The sequence below is a fragment of the Elgaria multicarinata genome, chromosome 3 (genome assembly GCF_023053635.1).
Source record: "Elgaria multicarinata webbii isolate HBS135686 ecotype San Diego chromosome 3, rElgMul1.1.pri, whole genome shotgun sequence".
NCBI classification, from domain to species: Eukaryota; Metazoa; Chordata; class Lepidosauria; order Squamata; family Anguidae; genus Elgaria; species Elgaria multicarinata.
In genome coordinates this window covers 69692532-69710462 of record NC_086173.1, presented here as the reverse complement: position 1 = coordinate 69710462, position 17931 = coordinate 69692532, and the positions used below count along the sequence as shown (strand labels likewise).

At 40.0% G+C, this 17931-nt stretch overlaps 1 protein-coding gene across 2 annotated transcripts in view; it reads right to left on the bottom strand.

Moving 5' to 3' along the window:
* WWC1 (WW and C2 domain containing 1) overlaps positions 1-17931 on the bottom strand; it is a 112182-nt gene that overhangs the window by 49117 nt on the left and 45134 nt on the right. The window contains exons 2-9 of one of the 2 annotated variants that reach the window (XM_063120561.1): positions 14700-14809; positions 9134-9337; positions 7156-7232; positions 6319-6398; positions 4535-4664; positions 4037-4183; positions 3651-3724; positions 580-822 (exon numbers count right to left, since the gene is read on the bottom strand). In XM_063120561.1, coding sequence (XP_062976631.1) covers positions 580-822; positions 3651-3724; positions 4037-4183; positions 4535-4664; positions 6319-6398; positions 7156-7232; positions 9134-9337; positions 14700-14809 — 1065 coding nt within the window. The remainder of the gene's footprint in view (positions 1-579; positions 823-3650; positions 3725-4036; positions 4184-4534; positions 4665-6318; positions 6399-7155; positions 7233-9133; positions 9338-14699; positions 14810-17931) is intronic. The other variant, XM_063120562.1, reaches the window with a different exon arrangement.

The window sequence follows — 17931 nt, the reverse complement described above, 5'->3', positions numbered from 1 at the left end:
AACAAGCAAGAGTATCCCAGTGGAAAAAGTAGTTCCGCCATAATGGTGCCAAACTGAACCCCATCTGAACAGCATAGGTCAATGTTGAAAAGCTGTTGTCCCACGAATTGGGCAAAGTACCCATCTCTCAACTGATTGAAGAATAGCTGAGACCAGCAGCCTGAATGCTGTGGTGGTGGACATGTATTCCTTTGACTAGAAAGACCTCATGGGGCTTCAAAGAAGGCAAGAGAACATGGGCTTATTGTGAGGTCACATTTTCAACCAGAGAGGTGGGCAGGCAGGGAGAATTGTCCAAGACCATGCATAGGAAAACAAATCATGTGGGGTGAAGACTGTGGAATCTTAGTCCAGTGCTGAAAGCCAGAAGCCTACACCCCAGTATCTGGGTTTCCCTACAATGTCATATAGAATTAAATTATTTAGATGCAGGTGTTGCTCTTCAATGTCTGCCAACAGATTCACAAGAACAGAGGGAAATAATCCATTTTTGATACTTAAATCAAGAAAAGCACAAGGCATCAATAATATTTCCTATTTTGGCAGTAAACAAAAGATTCAAATGTTGAATGGTTCTACCTTTCCGTTAAAGCTTTGCTCTGCGTATCTCTTGCAGCCTGAAGATCTTCTTCTAGTCGTTTTCTTTCTGTCTCCAGTCTTTCCACTTCACCCTGAGTCCATTTTCTAGGGCTAATGAACCTCATTTCTTTTAGAAGTTCCTCCTTCTCATTGATTAACATTAGTCGGTCTCGTTCAGAATCTAGCACACCAGGCCAGGCTTCACTATCCAGTTTAGCCAACTGTATCTTTAAGTTTGCTATTCTATAGGAGGGGGGAAAAACCAATTAATTTTGTTATGTTCCTATTAGCCATACTATTAGCTCTCATTTTAAGAGGATACTTTTCAACTAGAGAAATGCTATCAGGAGATTAGTACATGAAAATGGCCAAATATTCTAAGCTTTAATATTGAGCAATTTGGTACTGAAAGCTGCAGTTTATCAGCTCTCACCACTCATGCAGATTGTGTCTTAATCTGTTGACACAAGATGGCATGTCAAAGCCTTGGCTGGTGCTTTATACTGAAGCCATATTTCAGGATATTTTTTAAAAAATATTGAGCTTGTTCCCCTAGCAGGGAAGCTGCTGTTAATTAATTTAAATTCTATAATTAATAGAAATCCATCCAAGCTGCACTGAAGCCTTCTTTGCAGCCATTTTAATGTTCAACTGCCTGATTAAACCCAACATTGTGCTCCAGTGATAAATTAGCAATGGCATTAGTTTATAATCCGTGAATTCCTCCATGCATTAGTGAAGAGTACGGTCTAAGAGGATTGCTCAGTTGTAATTTGATAACTTCTGCTATCTATCAGCACATGTATGGTAAAAGGTCAGATTTGTTCATAATTTTTGTTCATTTTTCCATCTTCAAACTATAACAGAATTATATGCATCCTACACTGTAATGCTATGAAACTAAGCAAAACTTCTTAGAAGTTATGCATGGATTCTTTTCCCCTCAGTGGTTCACATGTGACAAAATATATGGAACAAAGGTGTGATTCCACCTGTTCTGCATACATTGACCAAGAATTTTAGCCACATTATTCACACATTGCGGGGTTGGGGTATCTCTTTTAGTTAGCGGGCCAAATTCCATTTCAGAGAAACTCCCAGGGTCTGCATTCCAGTGGTGGGCATGGCTGAAAGCAAAAAGGGTCAGAGCCAAACTTACAAAAAAGACCTGTATATTGTATCTTAAATGTCTTACTGCCAGTAATTAAGCCTCAGAAGAATCATTTCAATGTTTCCAAATGAGGACAAAACTGCACAAAAACTGGGAAACCACCCAATGATCAGTTGTTGGGGGAAAGGGGTATAGCCATCTGGAAAACCCCTAAAGGCTGGAATAGGTCTCTACTCCTGATGTATTGTAATATACAGATTTATATTACCAGGAAGCACCAGAGTGAGCAAGTGTGCTGCCTCACCTGTGCTTGTTGCTTCCACTTTACATCAGGTTTGAGAAACAACTAAGAGACACCCCATTCCTAGGTGGTTGTAATGACATGTGAACCCAGCATTCTAAGTTGTTGAGAGTTAAATAACCCAAAGTTTTAACCCAACTATAACCCATGGTTCCTGGGTTGTTTCTCCACGTAGGATGTAATATGAAGAGGCTAATAGCAAGCACACAGAAGCCAGCGCACCCACTCACTTCCACTATAACTGGCAATTCATAAGTTAAAAACCCCATGAATTGCTGTTGTATGTGAACCAGATCATTGTACACCACCATGGGTCCCCTTCAGCGGACCACACAGGGGATATTCTTCTCTAAATAATAAATTTAATTACTACTTTTCACATATATCTTAACTTTGTCATATTAAGAACCTAAAGGTGTTGGTATTGTTCGAAAACATTTGACTATTGTAGTCACAGACTCTGACTGAGTTGGCACAACATGTTAAGCCATGATGGTTTATTTTTCTGAAATAACCATGACAGCTTATGTTGTCCGCATGATGGCTCATTTAGCCAAAACAAGCTACTCTGATAAGCCACAGCCTGCAGTGAGGATTATTTTAGCCATTGTGGCTTATTACCTCATCTGGGGCTCCAGTGTGGTTAAAGGGCATCAGCTAGCAGATTGCTGGCAAGAGTGGCAGAAACCCCTGCCTGCTCTTGCCCAGTATGTCTTAAAGTGATGTGTGAACTCTCCCTGTATCTGTCACGGGTATACCATAACAGGAATCCGATACCTTATTATTCATGTTAGGATTTTTCCTGAAAAAGATCTAAGCTACTGAAGAGTCTAAAGGAAAAATGTGTGCACCTGTATCCAAAAATACACAACAGCCACTCTCTTGGTTGCTTGGGGTACCTGAAAAGTCACTAATCTCTTTTCAAGCACTTTATTTCTTCCAGAGAAAAAGATACAATCTCTAAAGGTACTAAGGAAAAAAAGCCCTTCCCTCAGATTCTATAAGATAAGATTGTATTCTGGAAGTTGTATATGAAAAAACAAAACAAAACCCTACTAGTTCCAGGAAGTGGGGAAGAGAGGAGAAAAGGTAGTAGTTTTATCATAGGGTGAAGCTTCAGAAGGCACAAGAACCACATCCTACTGTCTTATTGACAGTCCTTAAGTAATACAATCCTATTGTATATGACAGTAATACAATCCTATTGTATATGAGTTCTCAGTTTAGGCTGCAAGATGGTCTTAATTCTGCAACAAAATAAACAGTGGCAATGGCTTGCTTCCTACACAGTAAATTGTTAATGTTACAGTTAAAGTGATCACCAGCCTTAACATGTAACACAATATTAAACACACAGAAAATACCACAACAGCAATAAAACAAAGTTTATAGTGTCATCAATAAGCCTCGCAATTATTCTGACACAAGGACACATTTGTTTACAGTTAATTTTATGCAGCTGACAAAACCTTATGAAAATGAAACAAAGGACATTTCCAAATGCAGAAACAAGGACTGCCTAGACAAACAAATTCACTCATGATCTAAATGTGTACTTTTTTCAATAGATTTGTTTACACACACAAAAAGCTATTTGTTTACACTATGGGTCTAGTGCTTTTATTGAATTGTCAGTAGCAATAAAAAAACTCCAATTACCTTCGCTTAGCCTCTTCATACTGTAGGCGCAGTCTCACTTTTTCAGCCAATTGATTATTACTGCTCACAATAAACTAAAGAAACAAAATATAAAGCTAAAGTATATTAACACAATTTGTAAATTAGATCTGCGAACAACATTTGTCATAGCCTAAGTTCAACATGCACATTCAAAGGCTAAGGAATAACACAAATCTCAGTTGCTTTAACATTGCTAATTTCATATCTAAGGGACGCAGAAATATGCTATAAAATTTATTCCATAAATTTCTATATAAGGCTAGTGCAAATATAGCAGGTTGGTACAGAACAGCCTTTAAAAAACTCTGAATAGATAAAAAGACAACAACGGTGATCCAGAAAATAACATTTTAGATTTTACCTACATTTCCAGAAACATCCGTTTGGGAACCAGCATCCAGATACTGCCTAGGTAATGAGAGGCTGGAGCCTTCCAAGGAGGTGCTGCTGGCCCACAAGTCTGAATGTGATCCTCTGTCTGTCACAAAATTAGCTTTCAGCCTGGCAAGACTCTGAAACAAGACAAGGACACTGTCTTATGGCCTTCTCACTGCTCTGATGCCTTGAATGACACACTGATATAAATCTGAAAAATCAATCCCTGACATCAATATGAAAAGATGTTGACTTTTAAAATCAAATCTTCTTCATACATTTTCATTTTAAAAGGTTTCTTTTACAGAGGTGCTGGGTTAGGAAAGAGACCGTTATTTTACTTATGGAAAGATACGTGAGATGTTTTAACCAATGAACTTGTATGTACCAGTTCAATACAAACGATTTGTAGTTTTGGAAATTCAGATTTGCTGCAATGGTAGTTTAAGATCTGCCGAGCACAACCAATCCCCAAGTTGATTCCATACCTGAATGAGAGCTTGCTTTTCATGCTCTCCTGAAGATATGGCCTTCTTGATAGCTTTCATTTCACTTAAGATGGCCTGCGCCTCATCAAGCTTATATCCACCTTGGGTATCAGACATTTTCATATCAATTCTTCAAAGTAATGTATAAAATAGGGGAGAAACAGTTATTAACTGAAAGAAACTTTACACGAGACATAATACGTTCTAATCACAAAGACCTTGTTCAAAAATCAATAGGATTTCTATGTCCTAAACATATTTAACGGAAAATCTGAATTTAAGATTTCTTAAATATCAGTTTTCGGAAAGTGCTATCTTCCTATAAAAAGGGTGATTCAAATTAATTCTTGTTTTGATAATTTGTCATCAGGAATTACAACTGGTCCTATACAGAGGAGGACAACCGGGATGATCAGGGGTCTGGAAACAAAGCCCTATGGAGAGAGACTGAAACAACTGGGCATGTTTAGCCTGGAGAAGAGAAAATTGAGGGGAGACATGATAGCACTCTTCAAATACTTGAAAGATTGTCACACAGAGGAGGGCCAGGATCTCTTCCCAATCATCCCAGAGTGCAGGGCACGGAATAATGTGCTCAAGTAACAGGAAGCCAGATTCCGGCAGGACATCAGGAAAAACTTCCTGACTGTTAGAGCAGTACAACAATGGAACTAGTTTCCTAGGGAGGTTGTGGGCTCTCCCACACTTGAGGCATTCAAGAGACAGCTGGACAACCATCTGTCAGGTATTCTTTAGGATGGATTCCTGCACTGAGAGGAGGTTGGACTCGATGGCCTTATAGGCTCCTTCCAACTCTACTATTCTATGATTCTATGTTTATTAGAACTAAGTCCCGGCTTTTGGGACCTTCACATTTAACTCAGTACAAAAATACATGCATAAGACTGGCAATCTTAGCATCATACATTACTGAGCAATTTTATGTAGAAATGTGTGAGAAGGGCAGTGTACATACCTCATAGTTGCTTGCAGTACAGAATTTTCCCCTAGATGAAAATTAAACCCCCTCCTCAACTGACACACAAATGGCAACATCATGAAGGCAGGACTTGCGTGTTGTTTTAAGGTTTTGCCTGGACATGTCCTCCTTTTCACAAGCTTGGGGGCGTGGGGTGGTCCAGGGAGAATTTTTTAAATACTTGAAAAGGTCTGCGGAAAGTGGAGGGCACCAGGAATAGGCAACCTGGTGCCCTCCACATTTTGAAGCACAACTCCCATAATTTCTGACCATTGGTCATGCTGGCTGGGAATTGGAATTTAAAACTGGTCCATCAAATGTTAATTTCAGATACATTGAATGTCTCACTTGTTCTTTATTTCAGTTATTTTAACATTAAGATATTATGAAGAATAGATTTGTCAATTGTGAGCAGGGGAGTCAGGCATGTGACCAAGGCCACATCCCCTTGGGGGCTGGGCATGTTGTGGTGGGCATGTCTCATTGAGTGGTGGCCATGTTGTTCTCCTTGTTGGTTCCCAAACTATGGTCACCTAGTTGTTCTATATATTATGTTTGGTATTCGGGCTGAATGAAGTAACACCCATTTCTGATGTCGGCTAATGAATCCAAAGGTTAAAGTCCAAGGCTAGGGCCTATTTTCCAGGTTTTTTGCCTCTGAATTTGCTCAGACAAGGCATTCTATTAGTACTGCACTTGCATTTTGCCTTTAGCATGGATAACAAGCCGCTACATTATTCAACCAATTAACAACTCAAAATATATTCTTTGCTAGAAAGTAAGGAACCCCTGATCATTAACTTACTTCTTCAGTGTTTGGAAACCAAGTTCCTTATACTGGAGTTCCTGTCTCATGTGAGCAACTTCTCTCTTGAGTTTATTCACCTGTAGAAATGTGAAAAGAAGTGTTTTGTTACTTTAACCAATATTTTCCACTACTGCATTCAGAACATCATAAACCTTTCAAGACATATTAAAACATTTCTGGAAAATGATTTTAGTTTAATGATACTGAGTATCCATGCCACTTGGGTTACTAAGCCTCCTTGAACTTAGTGGGACTGCATTCTGAGTGGACATGTAAGGATTAAGCTGTAAGACACCAGGTACATTTGTACATCACACTAAGTTATCGTTCAGTGATACATGAATGAGTCTAGCCTCCCTGCAGGCTATTGTGCTATCACAGATTGTCAGGTCATACTAAATACGGTTAGTTTAAACAAAACAGGCTTCATAAGCTTGGGGATCTCGCAAACCTGGCAAGAGTCTAGGCTCATCCACTTCTCATTAAGCTATGCTTAGCATCATGTCCTAACATAGACAATATTTAACACCAGACACCTTTTCAAAAATATTAAATACGTGTGCACATAGAAGAGCATGTGGTCACAGTGCTCATTCCAGCCTTCATAAAATATTGCTTATGAAACCGTGAACAACACCTTGTGTTCCGTACAGCATCAACTACCCTGTGGATGTCAAATAAATAATAAATAAAATTATGAAAGTCAGCCTCTAAAACATTTAATCCTTAAGGATACTGTACCTTTAAAGGACCTGGCTCTTTCTAAGGAACTCCTTTATAACTAAATGTATTGCAACTTAGAAGAAATCAATCAAGCTCCATTTTTTCCCTTACCCTAGATTTTGTGGTAGCAATTTCAGCTTTAAGAATTTCTGGATCATATTTTGAGCTTGATGAGGAACTGGATACTACTACAATAAAGGGAAAACAAATAAAGTTTAAAAACACATCAAGGAAGAAATGGGACAGCATACAATACAAACACAGTATTTACCACATAAGCATTTGAGCAGGCTGTAAACACATTTTTGGTTCAATGTTTAACAGTTCCCAGAGAAAGAAGGAGTGGAAGGAGAGAATGGAAAGGAACATAATTTGTAGTGATATTAATAGAAAGCATATCATAAGTTAAACTGCCAATGTTTTAGAATAAAGTTGTGATCTCTCACTCCTTGCGTTTCCTTTTAAAAATGATTTCTGTAGTTCATGATAGACAGTGTGTTTCCCTCCAGATATTTTTAAACTACAACTCCCATAATCCCTCACATTGGTTATGCTGATGGCAGCTGCAGCCCTTCAACATCTGAAGGATGACACATTGCTGTAATTACTTCAGCATTTTTTTTTAAATTTCTGCTTGTGACAAACATCATTGTGGTAGAGTCCATTAATAAACCTTGTTTGCAAATACTAATATCAACTAAGATGCTCAATGTAAAGTATTTTTAGATGCACACACACATGCATTATGTGCTGTAGTTTACGGCTATTATCCAATGTCACTTGTGCTTGAATAAGGGAAATGAGGGAAATAATATATAATTGGCTCTTCTTTTTCAGTTCTTACTGCACTATTAAAAAGGCAGGTCACTTTTAAAAACAGAGAAGCATTTTTACTCTTGATAGTGGGAGCTGCTTCAAACTGAGAAGGAAACTCGAGTTGCTCATACAGTTCCCTTGCTCGTGGTTTTGTGGATTGTTGCCAATAACTACAGAGTAGTTCTAAACTTAAAGCGTCAGAAGGCAAGACAGATAAATAAATAAAAAAAACAGCTCAGCTATCCAAGGAAAGCCTAGGAGCATCCATCCTTGTAATGATCTCATCATACTTTTAGTGTGCAGATTTAGAAGAATCTGTTTTCTAGTTGTGCACTACATATCCTGCACTGAGCAGACAGTTGGACTAGTTGACCTCCTAGGTCTGTTTAAACTCTGTGGTTCTAGACACCGATCCTATGGTATAAGGGGCAGCTCCTATAAAAGGCCAAATAAAATGCTTAGCTCTATTGCTTGACTCCGTCCGTGACAGGCTAGCAGACTCTGGCCTTTGCTAGACCTACCGCATATTCCAGGATGGAGGAGGGGTGATCTCGCATTGTGAATAACATGAGATCCCGCCCTCGTTTACACATCAGGCGCTGCGACCCCTGGAGGAGAGCCGTTGTGCCCGACATTTTTGTATATTTTTTAAAGGAACGAAGCGCACAAACATTTGTGCGCCAAGGTAAGGGTTTTTTTAGAAGAAAACTGGGTTTCTCCACTCCCCCCACCCTAGCCCCAATGGGCGCACTGCTCCTGAGGAGCGCTGCACCCTATGTGCGGCTCCCGGCTCAGCGTGATTAATCGCACAGAGCCTGGAGAAGCCGCAAAAACGGGCCACACGCTTGCAGTCTTGGGGTCAGCCTGAGACAGTGGGAAAAAGCGGGCTTGAAGGGGTAGGCTATATCCCAGGGCCAGGGTGGGCTGATCCCTGCCTAAGCCTGGGATCCCCTGTGTGTCATCTGGACGCACAGGGATGATCTCGGGTATCACCTCGGGATATAGCCTGGTCTAGCAAAGGCCTCTGTCTCCACTGTTCTGGGAAAATCCCTTAAGTCTGTACAGGAATGCTGCACCAGAAGTATTGTGAAGGGGAGGATTGACTGGCCCACAGCACTATCACTGCAACTTGAAGTGTTAATAGTATGCTAGCAAATGGTAACAAAGGCAGTTAATGGGCGCTGAAGGTGGATTTAGAACATGAGCAAAGATAAGGACACTTTGTAGTATAATTAAAACAAAGTTGAACAACAAAAAGCTATCAAATACTCACAGCTTGTCTGAGATCCCAGCTTGTGTTCCCAGACATCATGAAGTTGTTGGTATTCCTGCTGGGCCAGTTCAAGCCTTTGTTGTTTGACCTGATAGATTTCCTTCTGAGCAGTCAGTGCTTCTTGTGCCAATACAAGGTAGTCCTTTAGCATGTGTTCCTGCTCCCGCCGCCATTGTACTCGAGGGTCCTCTATCTGGGTAGTTTCTTTAAAACAGATAGCCCTTTTTACTCAAAGGAGTAGAGATAATACTAAACCCACCACCAGCAGCCATGACTAGCCTAAAATAAAAGTTTCCATAATTTCCCATGTTTTACACTACCAATATGCTAAGGACATGCAGCAACTATTTTGATAGAAGAAATTATTATATAGGAAATACGCTTCTTAAAATAAGATACCCATTTCTCTCTCTAGAAACTTGTTTATCACAGTCAGGATACTCGTAAATTAAGCAACTCTTTTCACATTTGTCTCAGTTAACACAAGAACCCTCATAGTAATTAGTAACAGTCTTGGACACAGCAATAGAAAACTAGATGGCCAACAGACGCTGTACTCTGTTATAACACATATTGCATTTTACCGAGCTTCCATCAGGGGTTCATCAGACCCATTCTTTGGAAGCTTTCAGGAAACTTCTAAAAACCCGCTTGTTCTTGTTGGTCTTTTCTTAATTGTATTTTGGGGTTGCTGGTTTCCAACCCCAGCGATTGAAGGGAAGTCATTGCCCCAAGCAAGGGCTGTGTGCATGCCAAGTTGTGCTGCCTTGGGAGGGTTTCACCTTTATAGATAGCCTAAAAAATAATTATAAAACTATTTGTTTGTTTCTGACTCTTATTATATCTGATGCAATTTGTTTTCAGGTTTTGCATATTACTGATATTCTACTTTCAGAACTTATTCCCTTAAATTTAAAACATGCTAGTTAGTCTCATATCATAACTTATTACCTTTCTACGATATACTAAAATGACACAAAGCAAGGTTTGCTGTCCCCATCCCTCCAATACAGCTACATATTTAGGCCTATCATTTTTAGGCCTACTTATGCTTTTACCTGGGGCATGTCTAGATGAGGGGGGAGGTGACACATGGTGCGTGACATTGTGGCTGCCATTTTGGAATTTTTTTAAAAAGGAAAAGAAGCGCACCAGCACTCAAACAACAGGTAAGTTTTTTTTAAAAAAAAACCTCCCCCCCACCCCACCCCCAATGGGCACAGAGCTCCTCAGGAGCCCCATGCCTGGTTCCCCGCGAGGAGCTGGGACAAAACAGTGACGGCGGGCCACACGTTCCACGGTCTCAGGATCATCCCGAGACCACAGAAAAATCAGAACTGATTGGTAGGGTGATATCCTGGGCCCCACAGGGATGATCCAGGGGCGATCACTGGGATGGAACAGACAAGAACAGGGAAACAAAACCTGTCTTTACATAATACTTCCACAATCATAATAAGTAGTTGAATTGAATTGTGACCTTATTTCCCACTTGTGATTCACAGTTTGTGGATTTCACCTAAGAAAGTGTGTGATGTCAACAATATATGGGAGACTGTGTTTCATTTTGGATGGAAATCAATTGTATGTGTGTAGGGGGGAGGGAGAAGTCTTCTGTTACTCTCCATTCTACTTGAAAACCAGGAAAAGGAATTTCAGTTCTTCAGCCAGCTTTAAATGCTCCGGGCTGTCTGAACTAATCATGCTTGAGCGAGGATGCCTAGCTACCATATAATGAATAATTAATATGAAGGGTTGCAGGATACCAGAGACTAATCTGCATAACTTATGAGTTCTTTAAAATATTTAGTAAAAACTATTGTGGCAAGGAAGCCACAAAAGGGATCTAAGCAAGACAGGAGATTTTCTTTAGGGCTGAATGACCTAAGATCTAGAAAGGTACCTGCCACAAAGCAGAGTCAAAACATTTAATTTTACCAATGTCTGGTATGATGGCTACAAGCAGTACAATTCCTTTCAGCTAGCATACATTGTGCATAACCAACAGGCAGCTTATTCAGTACAGGGGAGATTCAGCACTGTTAAAAACACTTCTCCTAATATGTCCAGTTCCCTTCTTTCCACACTTCACACACTGAACTTTGAGTGTGAAGTGTGGAAAACTGACCTTTGATCTAGTCTGTTTCAATGTTAACCTTGCAGAACGTCTCAACCCTATTTGGCAAAGAAACACATATAAATACTTCTGGTTGTTTGTGGCCCCACCCCTGTGTATTGCTCACATTTCTAGCATCAAAATTGCCATAGACAATATGGGGTCAGAGTGAGAACTCTAGAGAGAAAAATATAAAGCAAATAATCCTCAACCTCTGAAACAGGAACTAAGCATTTCTCACTGCCAGATCTGTATAAAATTTCAACAATGTAAGCATGATGGACAGTTGTGGTAAATGTTACAACTTTTCAAAGAAGACACTTCCCCGCAGATGGATAGTTACCATTAATGACAGATTATATAGCTAGAATGAAAATACCACAATATGTTGTTTATAAGGATATTTAGCCAACAGTGTGATCAATCCAATACATCATCCAATACATCATTACAATCTTTGTTAAACTAGCAAACAGTAAGGGCCCAAGTGCTGACTTTGACTCATCCTATCCGCTACAGAAAGATGGCCCACTGGAACATTCGCAAAAGTCTGCTCACATGTTTGCTCATACACCTTGATTTCCTGCAGAATCAAGATCCTGCCAGCCTGACAAACAGCTGGCGAGACCTTGATTCTTCCGAAAAATGGGTACAGGGAGATTATTGTTCTTGTTCACCCTGTTTCCCTGCAGAACGAATTCTGTTGGGGCGGTGGCAGCAGCAATGCATGCAGGGGGGGATCTAGGGGGCAGGACACCCATGGCAGAGAGCCTCCAAGGGCTGCATGCAGCCCATAGGCCATGTGTTGCCACCCCTCATTTACACACTGGTTTTGGCTGCAATACCAGGATTAAGCCCCACTGAATCCAATAGTACTTATCTTTGAGTAGGCATGTATAAGGTTACAGTTTTAGAGTGGTGAAAGTGTGTCATATTATCTTTCAGTCCTTACAACAACCTGTAAGATAGGTCAGCCTTACTATCCATGTATTATAGCTAGGGATCTGAAGCTGAAAAAGAAGTGACTTGTCTTAGGCCACCTAGTTTACGGCCAAGACAATACTTGAATTAGGTTCTTCCAGATTCATAACTCGGTCTCTAAGCCATGGGTGGGCAACTTGTGGCCCTCCAGATGTAGATGGACTGCAACTCTGATCATCCTTCACTATTGGCTATGCTGTCTACGGTTGATGGGAGTTGCAGCCCAAAGACATCTGGAGGGCCACAAGTTACCCACCCTACTCTAAGCCATGCACTTCATCAGCTTTTTGACTGACAGCCAAAATCTGGAGACTGTAATCAAAAGAAGAACTATTATTTATGAGGGGGTTTATGTCTCCTATCAAAACAAAAGTTTCGCAAAGCAGCTTACAATCAGCATCATAAAACATTTTAAAATGAAACCAATACTTACAATTTTAAACTAAAAGAGCAGCATAAAACCATTTCTGATCCAGACCAATGATCCAATATGGTTAAATATTATCACAATTTTAAAAAAACAACAACAAAGAGCTGGAAAGGTTCACTAATAAGGCATTTGGTACTGTGCAGGCCAGTCAAGAACTGGTGTGAACGACAAGGAAGTTCCACAGGAAAAAAAGCAAGCCTATAAAACACCCTTGGGATTAGCCTGATTTACATGCAGTGCAAACCCAGGGATGTTCCCCAAGAGACAAGTCAGAGTTCTGGGTTTGGACATTGCACTAAATAACCCAGGGGCAAAGTGACCCTAGTGGGAAGGAGCCAAGTGGGAGCAACTGAGCTAGTTCACAGTAAGCAAAAGGTTTTTTAAACAACAACAACACAGGATTACTGTTGTATGTGAATTGAGCCATTTTTACATATACGTTTGAATATTTATTTATTATATTTACTCTTTGAATCTACTCTTACATGGGACTTCCAGTATTCTCTCATCTAGATCAGGTCTGCACTGATCAGCAAATATATAACATCAAATGTTTTCACAATCATTCACTGGCCCTTCCGTGTTGTATGTATGAAAGGAATCATTTACATTTTATAGACATTTTATAGACATTGTTTGGCAATTATCTCATTAGTTTAAACTCTGCACAGCAATACTGCAAAATATCAGTAATAAGCAGATAAACAATAACAGAAACACATGTTTTTCTACAAGAAACTGTATGAGTAAAAGACAATGGCTTGGAGTTAAAGATCCTAGGAACAGAATTCCACTCACATGATGCTCCATCTGGTGGAAGTGGGGGGGGGGAGAAAGGCAATTTTCACTTAATCCTCTGTATCCCCCCCCGCCCCTCATCCAAAGACCACTCTGGAGGACTTGTAGCTTCATCCGACGAGTGTTTTAATGCATGCTCGTTATTGGGCACTCACAAAATACTTATATGACGTCATCTGCCTCTCGCGCGCCTTGTGCCCCTTCTGGCGGAAGATGTGCAGCAAAAAGAACCAGTAAAAGTCCAGTTAGAGCTCTCCTCTACCTGACTCTATGGTGCTAATTACTTCCTGTTTTCAGGAAGCAATGTTGCAGGGCGATAGAAGAAATGACCGGAGCCGCTCATTGACACTCGTAGGATGAAGCTTTTGAAGTCCCTCCAGGACAGTATGGGAGTTGTCAGGTGTCACAAGAGTTGCAAGGAAAATCTGCAAAAATCACCTCATCCCTTCCACTACCTGTAACTCTAATGGATCAAAGACCCTTTCACGAACATTAGGAACCCTTCTATGTCCTAATCTATATGTGTTCTAATATATAAACCACAGCCTTACTAGTGATGCAATTTGCTCAGATTTAAAATAATCTAGTTTTGAATCAGGTTGGAGTTTTATAAAGTGATCAGAAATATCCAAAAGAAAATTACTTAAATGAAGCCACATATTCTGGGAAGAAGACCCAATAATTAGAAAACCACTACAATTATGCCTACATTAAGACAGAGGAGGTATTTAATTAATTTAGTCAAATAGGTGTAGGTCTTCAGAATAAAAGGAACAAAATTTAAAAGGAAACAATCAAAAGGAATGGCACAAGTAGGATGCAATTCGCAAGTGTGTTATCTTGAATGGAGTTTCTCTCTAGTTCTTATTGACGATAAAGGATAAGCAGTCTGCCAACAAGTGGAAAGCTATCTTGGCAGCAGAAACTGCTGCTTTAATCTCCAAGCTGTATACTTGACTAGGAGGATTCATGACACCTGCATCTGTCACAAGGTACACTAGGTATGAACAAAGGCAGAGTATGAATATAAGCAAAACATTCTGGAATAGAAAGTGTTGTGCTTTAGCTAAATAAGGAACACAACCAGGCAGACATTTGGAAACAGGGGATCAACATATAGTAGTTAGGAATAACAAACAAATTCAACTGTGGAGATGAGATGAATCTGAACATGAGAGGTCCATATGAATTTTATTGAAGATAATGTCTATGAATTAAGTGTAAAATCATGTCACACTTACTGGTATTATGGTCGATATAATAGACTCCAACCTGGGGGTCATATGCCTCTTCCCATCCCAGTGGTAATTCATCACTTATGCAGTCAGCAAAGGTTAGTGGTTTAGTATACCTGAAATGGAAACTGTGTATTATTATTATTGTTATCATTAATAATAATTAATAATTTCATTTCATTTCTATACCACCCAATAGGAAAGGCTCTTTTTAAAACAATTTAATAGCTATATTAAAAGCAAAGGATGTAGGTATTCAGACCACACCAAATTTATCAAATAATAGTAAAGAACAGAATTAGAGGCAGCCATTTGTGTAAAATTTATTGAAGAGAACAGTAGTAGGTTTCTAAACACCAAAGGCTTAAGTTTTAGTAAAACATCTAGGAATTCTCTCATTTTCCCAATTTACTCAAGACAAGGTTTCTTTCAATATTTTTTCTAGACAAAATTCCCACCTTGGCTCTGGCTAAGCAAGTACTAATTCAGAAAGAGAACATGAAGAACTCTTATAAACAAATTCTGCCCCCACAATTGAACAAACAAGCCTGCCTGTGGAGGAGTCTTATTTAAAAATATGTAGACATGTAGGAGCAGGTTATGTTTGAGTTATGGCATGTGAACTGTGTATATGATTAAAGCCTAACTAAGAATAAGTGGATCAAGAATACTAGACTATATCATGTGACTTTCTCATTCCTATGTATGGCATTACACCCTGACTCATAAATTCACAAACTAAGTTTATGTTCTTAAGAGTTTTAGAACCCTGGGCAATGCAAGCTTAAACACTGTAAGTAAGTATCTGCAGCACGCCATCCTCTAAACCACCCTTCTTCAATTCTTCAAGTACAGAGAAGATTTTTAAGTTATATAAAGACATAGATTAATTGCTTCCATATACATTTAGCTAAGTTTTCCTGAAAAGTAAAGTCATCCGTATAATTCTTAAAACTCACGACCAACAGTGAGGTGCCAGTCAAGAGAGAAGCTCTCATCTTTGCGGATGTCCTGTTGCTGTGGATGTTGGAACCTGGCATGTCATTGCTTTGCTACCCCTTCCCAACTGCCCCAACAAATTTGCAACAGGAAAGGTGTCCTACTCGCCCAGCACATCTTAGCTAAAAACTGGAGATCCCCTTGATGACAAGGGCTAAAATTTATTCAAAGTGCAAGACCCCAAAGAGGAGGTTTGACAACCTGAGTTTGAAGGATTTGGCTCCAGTGATTTTTTTAAAAAAATACCTCAAACTTCAAAATTTCCTAAAAATCAACAAATGAGCAAATCTGTTTCAAATTTGGCATGGCTAAAGCCCTACCTAAGACCTATCATAGTTCCAAGTTTCACCTTTCTATCTTTAAAAATGACGGAGCTGTCTGTAGCTGAGCCCTGAGAGGCTGGCGTGCCACACAGAGCCTTTCAAGAGTGTCTCAGAATCAAGTGTTGGTGCAGGCGTTGGCTGGCATCAGTTTCAGACACAGTCACAACTCAGAGATGGCTGTAGCTGAGCCCTGAGCAGCTGAGATGTGCCACACAGAGCATTTTAAGAGTGCCTCAGAGTCCAGTGTTGGTGCAGGCAGAAGTGGCTGTCAGGAGTTTTTTTAAAAGAAGACTCACCGGATGTGACCAAGCTATTAGCTGGCACCCTAACCCTGGCCACAGGGTACAAGTGCACAGCTTGGCTGGACCGTTGGGAGACTTTGGCAGAGAGAGAGAGGGGGAGGTGGGGGTGCGGGAGATTGTTTGAGGCTGGAGGCTTTGGTTTGGCTGCAATGACTTAAGCGAGAGAGACAACAGAGGCTGCACCCTGTTGTTACTTAGCCCCACGATGCTGGCATGCAACACAGGGCATTAGAAAGAGGGTCTCAGAGTCATGTGTTTGTTCTGGAAGTAGACAGGAGTTCAAAGTCTGGATGTGCAAAGTGGTGCCAACACACAAGCCTTGAGGAACTAATGTATGTAAGTGAGAAGTGTGAATGGGTGAAGTAGTGTCCGCCACCCACAACACCCACCCTAATGTTAGAGTAGAGAAATTTGTGCCAATCATACACAAATTTCAAAAAAACATTGAAATTTAAAAATAAAAAAGCCAGCCAACCAGCTGGCAGCAAACCCCATTAACAGTAGCAGCTTGCAGCGGTGCGAGGATACAGTAAGAAAAGATATTTGACAGAAGGAGAGAATGTATCACAGAGTATAGCAAAAGCTTCAAAGTACAGCAAAAGCTACAAAAGTAGGAATGAGTGAAGTTAATTTCAGATACATTGAATGTCTCACTGGTTCTTTCTTTCAGTGATTTTAACATTAAGATGTTATGTAGAATAGATTTGTCTTAATTGTGTGCTGTAAAAACCAGATGTGTGATCAAGGCTATGTTCGGGTGGGCACACCCCCTTGGTGTTGGACATGCCACGTGGAGCTGGACATGATGTTGGGCACCCCCACCCCTGGGCCGACCATGTTGTCCTTTTTGGTTTCCAAGATATGGTCATTCCCTATATAAGAATGTCTTCCTTTCTCCTACAAAAGTTAAATCAATCGAAACCATTTACTTAGGTGGGAGAAAATAAATGTAGGCCATCATAAGGATGGACACCAGCAGGATATAATCATAGGTAATCATTTATTTATAAGCATTACTAAAACATTATTTTATAATGTTGCATGGCTAACTACATACAGCAATGACCTGTATTTAACTGGATACAGAATGGGATAGTCATAGCACTATATTGTTATTTGGTTGGCTTTTAAGGTTATATTTTACAAGGACTTTCAGTAATATAGGTGGAATTAGCTGTTCTTCCTCCTGCTGTTGTTTACACCTTGCACTGAATTTCTACTGCTGTGTTTCAGCTCAGCATAAAAAGTGGCATTATCTAGGTCACAAAACAGATGTGTAGCTCGAAATTCCACCTTCAGGAGAAGCCATAAAGTATTTTTCTCCCTCCCGCTGCACAAGTCTGTCTCAGTTCAACCTCTTTTCCCTGTTCTCCTTCTCTATTTTCTGGTGTAAGGAACATTTCCTAGATTCGCTATCCCATCTAACAGAAAATATGGGTACCCAAGCAGAGTCATGGATAAAATCTCCTAAAATCTAGCAAGCTGCTATTAACTGAGCAAGCTAACCCAATCAAGTTTTTCCCTGTTCAATAGGCTACTGTGCCACATTACAGATGCTGGTTTATTAAAGTGTTGCCAGCAATTCTAAGCAGTCCCATCAGGGCCACTGCCACA